Source organism: Enhydra lutris, unplaced genomic scaffold (assembly GCF_002288905.1).
Source record: "Enhydra lutris kenyoni isolate GAN:26980312 unplaced genomic scaffold, ASM228890v2 scaffoldscaffold3, whole genome shotgun sequence".
NCBI classification, from domain to species: Eukaryota; Metazoa; Chordata; class Mammalia; order Carnivora; family Mustelidae; genus Enhydra; species Enhydra lutris.
Genome location: NW_019154087.1, coordinates 60,310,020 through 60,323,376, shown reverse-complemented (window position 1 = coordinate 60,323,376; position 13,357 = coordinate 60,310,020). Strand labels below are relative to the sequence as shown.

Genomic DNA, 13,357 nt, shown 5'->3' with positions numbered 1-13,357 from the left:
GGGCACTCTGGAATTCTCTGACAGGTTTTTCGTATAACCATTTCAATTTTTACAAGTGGAAAAGGGGTCTTTGGAGAAGATTTCTGCTCAAGTTCATATTTTTACAATCCATATGTTCAGTGGAATATTAAATATAATAGCTAGCCTAACTTTTCACAGCCCCTTTGCCTTCATACAATGATGGTGATAGTATTTATTTAACTTGTATTCTTAGGTCTGCCTGACTATAAAAACAATAGGGGAAATGTGTGGAAACAAGTAGTGTAGGAAAACAACTTATGATCCACTGGGAATGAAACTTTTTTGGTTAGTAGAAAGCTACCAAGTATATCATTTAGGGATTATCTGTTTTGATATTTCAACATTTTCAACACAATAAAAAGTACTTCTTGATAAAAATGAAGGGAAGAATAACTTTCACATCAGTATGATTCAGAGTATTTCAGGATCTTAGATTCCTTGATTCACAATGTAAATAGCAGCAGCTCCTGCTCTGGCAAAGTACAGAAGCCTGGGGTTCTTCTGGTGGAGTTTTTACTGATAAAATTTTGTAGAAGTAGTTCTGATTGCATAGTATTGGTACAGTATGAGATAGGATTCCCGCACAGATTATAATGAGAGCAAGCATAAAATTTCCCCTCAAACCATGACTCTGTCCCATAAATCTAAAGTAAAAGAATGTGAGTAGGGCAGCCAGTGCCTTCAATGGAAAGAAGCATTCACGTGACATAAAGACTTAAGCAATTTCACAGTAAGAAAAGATGAACTTTGAGGTGTATTGACGGGTCTTGGTGTTAGCTGAGACAGTTCTCTGAGGAACAAAAGAATCCTTTTGTGTTTGTTAGGCTGAGGAAAACAAGCAAGCAATGCTCCATCCTGGAGGCAGAAAATGTATAACTGATTATAGCAGAAATAATAGAATAAATATCTTGGGCTCTATTTTAGGTAATGGAGAAAAAATAATTAGGAAATTGCAAAGAGAAAATAGAAATAAAATATTTCAGAAAGGACGACAGTAAAAGAAAGTATATGTGACAGGCTTTTCTTTTTTTTCCCCCTCTACTGAAAAAGAATAGATAAGGGCTTAAGGAGACACAGCATATCATCTCTGTGTGTATTTTGAAGATTAAGAATTAAACTTATAACCACATACCTATAAACCCATCTCCTAAACTGGAAAAGAACCTATGATCTTTGATCAAGGATTAAACTAGAACACTGGGAAACACAAATTGGATAGAGACAGATTTACAGAAAGTCAGTTGGGTTTAACCAGCATGATTAATTTGAGGTAGTGACAATGAACCCACTGGGTGAAGCAATGGATATAATTTACTTGGACTTCAGGCAGAGCTACAAAGTGAGCTAGTATCGTTTTGCCAGTGAAATACTTAATTGGGTATTAGATTGCTGTAGCAACTGGCAGAAAGCAGTGCAGTTTATTTACCCAGACCAGGGTGATGTACAGAGTGCCTCCCAGAGCCACAAGGGATCCAATTTGGGCTGTACCAGGAGAGATTAGAAACAACAACAACAAAAAAAAATGTATGAATTGGAGAGAGTGCAAGAGAGGCCAGAAAAATAAAGGACATCGATAATTTATACAAATAAAAGATTGTAGGTGCTCATTTAGGTGGAATACTGAACATCATAGCCCAAGTCAGGAAGATTGGCAGTGGGGTATCAGTGAAGCTTCTTTGTATAGCAAGCCTCTGTTTCTTGAATTCCACCCTAGTAACTGTCACAAAAACTGAGGGTCACAAAGACACCAAGAGGCAGAGGCCCATTCAGCGCCAAGGCTGTGAGCCATGCTGTATACCTCCCACTGCTCCCAGGTGCTCTGTTCGAAGACATACTTTACAACAACCAAGGGACCACTCAGCTTTTGACATTTTTTCATTTTTCTTTTTTCCCCCTAATCTTTACATTATTTTTTTTATTCACTCACTTACTCATTTATCCTATTTTTAAATTATAGTAAAATATACATAAAGTTTACCATTTTTAAGGTAAAAATCAGTGACGTTAAGTACATTCATATTGTTGAATAAGCATCAACACTATACATTTGTAAAACTTTGTTATTCCGAACTGAAACTCTGCACCCATTAAACAGTAAGTCCCCATTCCCTCCTCGGCAACCCTTGATAACCACCGCTCTACTTTGCTGTCTCTATGAGTTTGACTATGCTGGGTACCTCATACATGGAACTGTATGATATTTGTCCTGTTGTGTATGGCTTCTTTTTTTTTTTTTCCACCTTTTTTGTATATGGCTTATTTCACTTAGCATAATGTTCTCAAGGTCCTTCCATGTTTTAGCGTTTGTCAAATTACATTCCTTTCTAGGGAGCTTTGCACCTCTTAAAAAACAGTTTTACTATATGTTGTGCCTTTTGTTTTGTCACTCAACATGCTTATTAAGAATTATCACAAGGGACACCTAGATAGCTCAGTAGTTTAAGTGTCTGACTCTTGGTTTTGGCTCAACTCATGAGATCAAGCCCTGCATTGGGCTCCGTGCTGAGCATGGAGTGCTTAAGATTCTCTTTCTCCCTCTCCTTTTGCACCTCTCCCCTACTTACATTCTCCCTCTCTTAGAAAAAAGAGGGGAGGAATTACCATGAACTATGCTAAGTGATATGAGGCATTTAAAGTGAATTTACCATCCTGTCACCCCTCAAGCAGCTTGTGGTCTGGGAAAATAAACGAGACAAGGATACAGATGGTAACACTGCAATGTACATTGTGCTAAGTGCCATAAGAAATGTACATGAGGCCTCTGGGATCTGAGTGAGCATGAATTTACTTCCAGCCATGGGGCTAGAGAAGATTTTGCAGGGGCAAATTGGAACCAGGCTGTGGGAGGCTGATCAGGTGTGGATGGGCAGAGGCGTCATCACAGGGAACTCCCAAGAGAAGGAACCACACGGGCCAAGGATTGGAGAGGTAAAAGCCATGTACTCCAGTTTAGAGGCATGTTTGATACCCTCATGGAGATCACTGTAGATATACATAGAAAGAAAGATGAAGGTCAGATCACTGAGGGCTTCACATACCAGGCTGAGGATTAACCTTATTCATAGGCATTGGAAGCCAGTAATGATTTTTGAGCAATAGATAACTACAAGTAGAGCTGTGGGGTACCTGAGTGGCTCAGTTGGTTAGGCGTCTGCCTTCAGCTCAGGTCCTGATCCCAGAGTGCTGCGATCAAGCCCCACATCAGGCTCCCTGCTCAGTAGGGAGTCTGCTTCTCCCTCTATTTCTGCTCCTACCCCTGCTCCTTCTCTCTCTCGCTCGCTCACTATCTCTCTCTCTTAAGTAAATAAGTAAAATCTAAAACAAAAACAAAAACCCTACAAGTAGAGTTCCCAGTTAAGAAAGAGTCTGGGGGCACCTGGATGGCTCAGTGGGTTAAGCCTCTGCCTTCAGCTCAGGTCATGGTCTCAGGATCCTGGGATCGAGCCCCGCATCGGGCTCTCTGCTCAACAGGGAGTCTGCTTCCCCCTCTCTCTCTGTCTGCCCCTCTCCCTGCTTGTGATCTCTCTGTCAAATAAATAAAATCTTTAAAAAAAAAAAGAAAGTAAGAAAGAGTCTGTCAGTTCTGTGTAGAACGGAATGGGGGCAGAATAGATGGAGGCAGGGAGGATAGGTCGATTACTTAACCAGGTGGAAGGTCATGAGTTTGTCCACCAGGATTGGTGGCAGCAACAATGAAGAGTAGATGATGAGGTGCAGGTTTTGAAAGTGGGATTAGCAGGTCCCATGGAGTTTCTGAGCTTCAGAACTTCCCCAAAGCCCCACTCAAATAAAGGCAAGCATAATCCAAGTGAGGCAGTGGAGGAACAGATGTGAAGGGCCTCCGCAGCTGCGACTTACATCTGTTTGTTGGTCTGTAAACATTCCACTTTCCATGCCTGAGATAGTTGGCCAGTTGTGTCCAGAATTTGGCCTTAAGAGTCTATGTTAGAAATGTGTGCAAACTACCTCACAGGGCTTAAGGCCAAGATCGGAGCTGGATGACTGCTAAGTGGAGTCTGTTACCACTGCACCTGGTAGTCTTCATACAATCAGGACTGTGTCACAGTTTCCATTATGCACATGGTTTCTTGTTCCACCCCCCCACCAGAGGTTTATAACTTAGCAATGAAAATTTGCTCCCAATGGGAACTTGACAGGAAGATTATGTTCTTAGCCCAGCAGTTCTAGTTCAAAAAATTTTTGACGAAATTGGTTTAGTGCATTTTATAAATGCAAATATTAATCTAATTCAAGTTTTTCAAGAACTATTTTTATTCCACTTCACCTTTAAGGCAGCTCACAGAGAACTGATGGGGAATACATTTCATGAGAGTTCTTTTCTTTTTCTTTTTTTTTTTTAAAGATTTTATTTATTTGACAGACAGAGATCACAAGTAGAGAGAGAGGAGGAAGCAGGCTCCCTGCTGAGCAGAGAGCCCGATGTGGGGCTCGATCCCAGGACCCTGGGATCATGACCTGAGCTGAAGGCAGAGGCTTCAACCCACTGAGCCACCCAGGCGCCCCGAGAGTTCTACTCTGAATGCGATCTGAGTCACTTGTATGCTTCTTTCCAGACATAAAAAGCTTTGCTCAAATTTTAACTTGCCTCAAATGACAACTTGTTACATTGCTTTTTACATGCATTTTTAGCAGGTTGGCATCAGACTTGAGAAATCTTCTCATCTGGATCCCTTCCTTTAGATAAATCTATGATGAAATTACTTATCCTGCTTTTAAAGATAGCAGAGAAGGAATTCCAAAACCTAACTTTACCATTCTTACGTGTTAAGTCTCATTATCAGACAGTTCTTCTTTAGGCTGTGGCCTTAGTCTGCTTCCTGGGTAGAGGTAGCCAGTGACTTCCTGGCCCATCCTTCACCCCCTTGAAGCACCAGACCCTTGCCTGCTTTTGCCTAAGTCATATGATCACAATGGGAGCTAGAATTTGGGAGTATAAATTCTGTAACAGACACCATGCTAAGCATCACACTTATAATCTATTACTCCATTACATGACAACCTGTTTAAGTTACAACAATCTCTTTCTACAGATAAGGAAACTGAGACAGAGAGAGCAGAGATAATTAGCCCAAAGTTAAGCTACTCCAAATGACCTTTAAGGCTATGGCAGCCCCTAGCCCAGAGCTTCACACACAGTGCCTTTGCACCCAATGCCATGCCTTCCTCCTCAGTTCATGCATGATTGAACGCCGAGCTTTGTGGGTTCAGTGGGTTCAACACGTTAATTCTTTCTTAGAAATAATAAGTCAACCTCCATGCTTTACTACTTTTGCTTCAGACCATGGAGGATCATTTGGTTCGTGTGCCCAGAATAGCTCAGGAACTGTTCGGGCACTCACTCTACTTTTTCAGAGATGACTTTTTTTTTTTTTTTTTTTTTTAAATAGAGTAATAGTCTGGTGTTCTTGCTATGGTCCTTCTTAGTAAGAGTTAGTTCTAGTTTTTATGAGATGGAGGTTGGTGAAGCTAATGATATTCTTAAAGGATTGGGCCCTAATGGGTTTCATAGCTTAGGGGCAGTTCTATAGAATTTGTTGTGACTATCAATATGTAAGCCATACCATTCTTTACTTACAGTCAAGAGTGGGTCCTATTCGGCTATAAGCTTGTTTGCTGACTTTAAGAACCAAAAGAAAATAGAAACTGAAAATCACCTTTATGACTGAATACCACATAACAGCAAATGGAGAAAGATATATGTTCACATTTTTTTTAATCATAGATTTAAAAAGATAACATTTTAGGGGCACCTGGGTGGCTCAGTGGTTTAAGCCTCTGCCTTCGGCTCAGGTCATGATCTCAGGGTTCTGGGATCGAGCCCCGCATCGGGCTCTCTGCTCAGCAGGGAGTCTGCTTCCCTCTCTCTCTCTGCCTGCCTCTCTGCCTACTTGTGATCTCTCTCTGTCAAATAAATAAATTCTTTAAAAAAAAAAAAAAAGATAACATTTTAGTTATCTTTTACCATGTGACAAATTGCTCCTAAAATTGAGTGGCTTAAAGCAACAATAAACATTTGTTACCCCACAGCTTCTGTGGGTTGGGAACTTGGGAGTGGCTTATCTGGATGGTTCCAGCTTGGGATATTTCCTGAGGTTGCAGTCAGATATCAGCCTGAGCTGTAGTCACCTAAAGGCTTGGCCAGGGCTGGGGGACTCTCTTCTAAGTGACTCCTTCACATCACTATTGGCTACTTAGTTGGCTTTTAGAAAGAGACCTTGGTTAGGGGCTCCTGGGTGGCTCAGTAGGCTGAGCATCCAGCTCTTGGTTTTGATTTAGGTCATGATTTTGCAGTTGGATCCATGCTCAGCGGGGAGTTTGCTTCAGATTCTCTCTCCCTCTACCCCTCCCAACTCTCTCTCTCTCTCAAATAAATAAAATTAAAAAAAAAAAAAAAAAAGGAGGAGGAAAGAAAGAAAGAGACCTCAGTTACCCACCATGTGATCCTTTCCATAGGGATGTAAAGTTTTTTCACAACATGGCAGCCAATTTTCCCCTAGCATAATCTAGCCTCAGAAATCACAGTTACTTTTACAGTATTTTTTTGGTCACACAGACCATCCCTGTGATTGTGCGAGGAGATCACACAGAGTGTGAATACCAGGAGATAACAGTCACTGGGGCCATCTTGGAGGCTGGCTACCTCTACCACCTTTCCCCCACCCCCTTTGACTGGGAAAAGCAAGAGAGGAGTAAAGGAGAGCAATAATGCTGGAAAAATAGAAAGATAAAAGAACATGGGGCATAAAAACCTTAATCTGTCTTCCGTGGCTGTTAATCATAATTTCACAGAAGGAGACTAAGGAGATAGGAAGAAGGGAGATACAGATAGTATTAAACCAACAAGGTTCCTGGGGTTCTTGAGTGATAATTATACCTTTTCTCACTAACATCAGAATTGAAAACCAATGGAGAAAGAGACACCGTTATCAGCTTAATGGAGATCAGGATGTCAACCTCATTACTGGTGGTGATGGACTGAATTTGTGGCTATGGTCCTCCCCTCCCTGTTTAGACCTTAGGACAGCCTGCCCAAGGGAGAATTTGGGTATATAAGGCAGATGAACTTCCTTGGAATTGCTGCCTCTCGTCTATGTCAAACCGGAGTGTAAGGGACACAGAGAGACAGACTTCCAGATCCACTTCAAGGCGGCAGACCTGACCCCTGACCGTTCCATGCTTCCAGTGTGAAAACAGAGCAGAGCCCACTCAGCTTGGAGGCAGGTAGTTCAGAGAGGCCTGAACCCACCTACTCAACTGCTTCTTCTAGTCTCACCAATCAAATAAATTCACTCTTTTCTTCTTGGAGAAGATGGAAGGACAGGGCATTTCCTTCTAGGAAATGGAATATAATTTTCTCTGTGGGAGGAGACAAGAATACTGTGAAGGTCACTCAAACCAGTCTGTGTCATGGACAGTGAGCTGTTAAACACATCCAAACTATTAAAACCAATCTCTACAAAACAGAGAATAGTTGTATTTTGAGTTGTTTTACAAATGTTACTTTTCCTATTCTGTTTGTTTAAAGCTGTGTTAGACCAGAAGTACACCATTTTAAAATTTTATTTTTACTACTTTGAGTGGCTTTAACTAAAATATATCTCTTGTTTTCTAGGCACAGAGTGGTGGTTTCCTATCCTCCTCAGAGTGAGGCAGAGCTTGAACTTAAAGAAGGAGATATTGTGTTTGTTCATAAAAAGCGAGAAGATGGCTGGTTCAAAGGCACGTTACAACGTAATGGGAAAACTGGCCTTTTCCCAGGAAGCTTTGTGGAAAACATATAAGGAGACTAACCTTGTGAAGGCTGGAAGTCACATCACACAACAAAATAGCACAAAGCAGTTTAATGGAAAGAGCACATTTGTGGACTTCCAGATGGTCAGGAGATGAGCAAAGGATTGGTGTGTGACCCCAGTGACCCCAGCACGGTTAGGCCAGCCAACAGTGTGAAGAAGGCATGTGTGTATATGTGGGTCCTGTCATTCCGGATTCTGGTGTGTAAGGTGTGCCTTGTACTGTCTGATTTACTATACAGAAAAGCCTTTTTTAAGAAGATATATAGCTAAAATGGACAATTGTTTACAAGGCTTAACTAATTTATTTGCTTTTTTAAACTTGAATTTTTCTTGTAATAGATAAATTCTTTGGATTTTGATTTTAAGAAATTATTAATTTATGAAATGATAGCTAAGGAGAAGCTGGATTATCTCCTGTTGAGAGCAAGAGATTCTTTTTGACATAGAATGAACCTCCTCCCCTTACCTGTATTAGTTTTTGCATCTTTAAGCCAGAAATGCCAGTTCTCTAATTTGGTTTTCCGCTTCAGGAAATCAAAACATGTAACTCAATCAGTATCAATAAAGGCCTGGGATAGGGAGACAGAAACTTGAGAGAAAAGAAGTTAGTGATTCCCTGTCTTTCTGGTTTGGTCAGGAATCACTGTAAGACCTAGTCCTCAATATAATTTTGTAGGTTTTTAATTTCCCTAGAATGAAGTCAGTGAAGTGATAAGGAAAAATAAAGCACAACCCTTGAACAAAAATGCAGTCAGAAATATAGTTTTATAACAGGAGCTCAATTCATTGGTTGGACATTGGAAAAATTGAAGTTGTACTCCTGTCTGAGAATGGCTGTGAAATGTAATCGCCCATTTTTAACCCAAGTGATACGCATGCCCAGGACACAATAAAACATTGTGAGATTGTGGTGGTAAGTGATGCCCTTGTACTGAAGTCAAAGGTTATAAGAAACACTGTGAAAAGTTTACATTTATCCATTGTGATTCTTTTCCCACCGTCTTGCATGTGTTACTGGATTCCCACAGTAATATAGACTGTGCATGGTGTGTATATTTCATTGCAATTTCCTGTTGAGGTTAGTTTGTGCTCAGAAGTGACCAGTGCAGGAGGTATAAAATAAACAGTGTTCTTTTCGCTCCTGACCAAGGTCTCTGGGTGTACTCCCTCCCCTCCTGGCTAATGCATCCATCAGCCATTATACAAGTCATTAGTGAAAATGTTCCTTTCTGTCCTCCCAGCTGACTGATATAAAGGATGAGCCAGGAGACTGCTCCTGTGACAGTTTCCTTGCGGCTCTGGTAGGCCTTGCTCCAGTGAAAGTGCCCGCACCTTACAATTGTGGCAGGATCCAGCTGTGCCCGTCTTTTTATATCCATTCTTTGATGTCATTGGCCTCTTCTCCCCATTACATTCCGGTGCCACGCAGTCGTGGGTCTGGGTAGTCCTAAAAACAAAAGGAGGGAAGACAGCCTGGTAGTGAATGAAATTGTTGCTATAGTTTTCTTGTGGAAAACAAAAACAAACATACAAAAAACCTTTTTCATTTTTAACTCTTGAGAATACAAATGGGAAATAGAAACATGAACTGAAAAGTCTTCTTGCAATAGCAAGAGGTTTCATGGTCTTAAAAAGATATGTGGTTGAAAATGAAATCATTCCTAAATTAACTTTTTTTTAATAAAACACTGTACATTATGTTCCTGTGTGTTGAATTTTTTAAAAAATACTTTACTTGGATATTCATGTAATATATAAAGGTTTGGTGAAATGAGCTTTAGTTAGGAAAAAAGCTGACATCAGCTTTCATCTGTGTAAGTTGACACCAATGTGTCATAATATTCTTTATTTTGGGAAATTAGTGTATTTTATAAAAATTTTAAAAAGTAAAAAGACTACTACAGCTTAAGATAATTTTTTACCCGTCTTTTCTCCATATTTTAAGCTATGTGATTGAAGTACCTCTGTTAATAGTTTCCTGCTATGAAGTTGGTTAAAATTTCATCTGTTAATAGATCACTTAGATAATATAATGTATGGGTTTTCTATTCGTTTTTTGGAGACAGTAGATGGAGATTTTGTAACAAGGGCTTGTTACACAGCGATATGGCAATGATAAAATTGCAATTTATCATTCCTTTTCGTGTTAATAATTTGAAGACTGGAGAAAAGGTTCAAGATTAAAATTTGATGTTCAATCATTATGTGTCCCTTGCATTAATCCTTAAAATTTTTCTTTTTTTTTAACCTGAGACATATTTGACGTAATTTCTACTTCATAAAAATTCTTTGCATATACCTCAGAGGATGTCTACAATAATCAATTTAGTGTTTATGATACATTTTTACCTCTCCAACTAACAAACCTTCTTTGGTTACTTCCTCAGGAAGTTTAAAGCCTTCTTAAAAGAGCTTGTGGAAGATGGGACGGGGTAGGGAGACAAACCATAAGAGACTCTTAATCTTGAGGAAACAAACTGAGGGTTGTTGGGCGGTGGGGGAAGGGAAGCAATAGGGTGTCTGGGTGATGGACATTGGGGAAGGTATGTGCTATGGTGAGTGCTGTGAATTGTGTAAGACTGATGATTCACAGACCTGTACCACTGAAGCAAATAATACATTATATGTTATTTAAAAAAAAAAAAGAGCCCGTGGAGTTTTACTACGTCTGTTCCCCTCTCCCCCTTCATGGCCACTAAAATATCTGGTGGCCACTAGAGGTTGTTTCTTTTTTTTTTAAAGATTTATTTAGTTAGTTAGTTAACAGAGATGACAAGTAGGCAGAGAGGCAGGCAGAGAGAGAGGTGGAAGCAGGCTCCCTGCTGATGCAGGGCTCCATCCCAGTACCCTGGGATCATGACCTGAGCTGAAGGCAGAGGCTTTAACCCACTGAGCCACCCAGGAGCCCCTAGAGGTTGTTTCTTAGCCATAGAAAGAACCCAACTGCATGATAACCAGGTCTCAGCAAAGTGTGGGAACATCATCTTTAAACGCAATGATTTTATTCTTCCATGGAATGCCAACAAGTTATAACGTTAGAATTCAAGTTTGGAAAATGCCTTTTTTTTTTTTTTTAAGATTATTTATTTATTTATTTATTTATTTGACAGACAGAGATCACAAGTAGGCAGAAAGGCAGGCAGAGAGAGAAGAGGAAGCAGGCTCCCTGCTGAGCAGAGAGCCCAATGCAGGGCTCGATCCCAGGACCCTGGGATCATGACCTGAACCGAAGGCGGAAGCTTTAACCCACTGAGCCATCCAGGTGCCCTGGAAAATGCTTTTAATAGATGTTGGGCTAAGCTGTTGCTGTGTATCCATGTGAAATTTTTAAAAATTTGTTTGAACCAATTAACCTATGTCCTTAATGAAGCAGCATCCTATTGAAATTATTCCTTTCCAAGAGAAAGAATGTGCCAAGCTACCATAGTAATGGAAAAGATAACTTACAAAAGAAATTAGCCAATGTCCAGGCTTAGCAAGGCCTTGCCCTTCACTAACTCGTGAACTGCAGACTATAATGGGATATGCTCTGGTATATATGGTTATATATCTAATAGGACTTTGCTCTGTTCTAGGAGTAATTATCATCAGAGACAATAAGAAGCTACTGGAATGGTAATTAGCCAATGTGAACAGTGACAGTTTTAAAATACTCTCTCTGAAAAACGAATGTTTCTTTTATTCCTTTTGTGTTTCTTACCAATAACTTTCTGGCTTGGCTTGTTTCAATTTCCATTTTGAAAACACCACCTTGGTCTCAGGGCAAATTCTTATTGCACTATAATGATCCAGATATCCAATAATCATGTTGAATGGACCTGCAATTCATATTAATCTTTGAGCCACCCATTCAATACTGTTATATGGTAAGACTAATTTAGTGTTACTGTTAAGTTTCCAAAGACAACAGAATTATCCCTACTAGTAGTCAGTGAGCCAGATGTCACTGCTATTGCTTCAGATGTAAATAAGAAATTTGATTCCAGAAGGCTTTGACCTTGAGTTGAATATTTCAAAGTCTGAATCCTTGTTACAGTAATAGAAAAAACCTGGCAGATTTCAGAGTGAGAAGACCTTCCTAAATATGACTCAAAAACCAGAAGCCATAAAAAAGAAAACATTGAAATATTCAACTACAGAAAAAGTATCCACATGACAAAATACCACACACAATAAAGTCAAAAGAAAATAATAGGGAAAAAGGTATTTAACTCCTGTAGCAGAGAATTTCCTTTACCTATAAAGAGCACCCACAAGTCAATAAGAACAAAAGCCCAAAAGTAAAATTGACCAAGGGTTTGTGACAGAAACTGCTAATTGCCTCCCAATATTCATTTTCTAATTCCCCCCTTTTAAAATTAACATATATTATTTGTTTTAGGGATATAAGTCTGTGATTAATCAGTTTTACACAATTCACAGTGCTCACCATAGCACATACCCTCCCAAGGCCCAGCACCCAGCCACCCCATCCCTCCCACCCTCCTCCATTCCAGCAACCCTTAGTTTGTTTCCTATGATTAAGAGTCTCTTATGGTTTGTCTCCCTCTCTGGTTTTGTCTTGTTTCATTTTTCCCTCCCTTTCCCTATGATCCTCTGTCTTGTTTCTCAAATTACTCACACCAGTGAGGTCATATGATAACTGTCTCTCTGATTGACTTAATTACCTTAGCATAATACCCTCTAGTTCCATGTACATTGTTGCAAATGGAAGAGTTCAATTTTTGATGACTGCATAATATTCCGTTATATACACACAAACACGTGATATATATATCTCACATCTTCTTTATCCATCCGTCTGTTGTTGGACATCTAGGCTCTTTCCATAGTTTGACTATTGTGGACATTGCTGCTATAAACATTGGGGTACATATGCCCCTCCAGATCACTACATTTGTATCTTTGGGATAAATACCCAGTAGAATTGCTGGGTCTTAGGACAGCTGTATTTTTAACTTTTTGAGGAACCTCCATACTGTTTTCCAATGTGGCTGCACCAGCTGGCATTCCCACCAGCAGTGGAGGAGGGTTCCCCTTTATCTGCATCCTCGCCAACATCTGTTATTTCCTGACTTGTTAATTTCAGCCATTATGACTGGTGTGAGGTGGTATCTCCCTGTGGTTTTTATTTGTATTTCAGTGATGTTGAGCACTTTCTCATGTCTGATGGCCATTTGGATGTCATCTTGGCAGAAATCTATGTTCATGTCTTCTGCCCATTTCTTGATTGGATTATTTGTTCTTTAGGTGTTGAGTTTGATCAGTTCTTTGTAGATTTTGGATACTAGCTCTTTATCTGATAATGTCATTTGCAAATTCCTTCTTCCATTTTGCCCCTTGTCTTTTGGTTTTGTTGACTTTTTCCTTTGCTGTACAAAAGCTTTTGATCTTGATGAAATCCCAATAGTTTATTTTTGCCCTTGTTTCCCTTGCCTCTGGTAATGTTTCTAGGAAGAAGTTGCTGTGGCTGAGGTCAAAGAGATTGCTGCTTGTGTTCTCCCAATTCTCCCTTTTTAACT

The 13,357-nt window shown here is 39.9% G+C and overlaps 1 protein-coding gene across 1 annotated transcript in view; it reads left to right on the top strand.

Annotated features, from left to right (window-relative positions):
• The window catches only part of LOC111154584 (SH3 domain containing ring finger 1), a 191,482-nt gene extending 181,457 nt beyond the window's left edge, over positions 1–10,025 (top strand). The window contains exon 12 of the mRNA XM_022514249.1: positions 7,655–10,025. Within this exon, the coding sequence (XP_022369957.1) occupies positions 7,655–7,823 (169 nt within the window). The 3' untranslated portion in view covers positions 7,824–10,025. The remainder of the gene's footprint in view (positions 1–7,654) is intronic.
• The last annotated feature ends 3,332 nt before the right edge of the window (positions 10,026–13,357 follow it).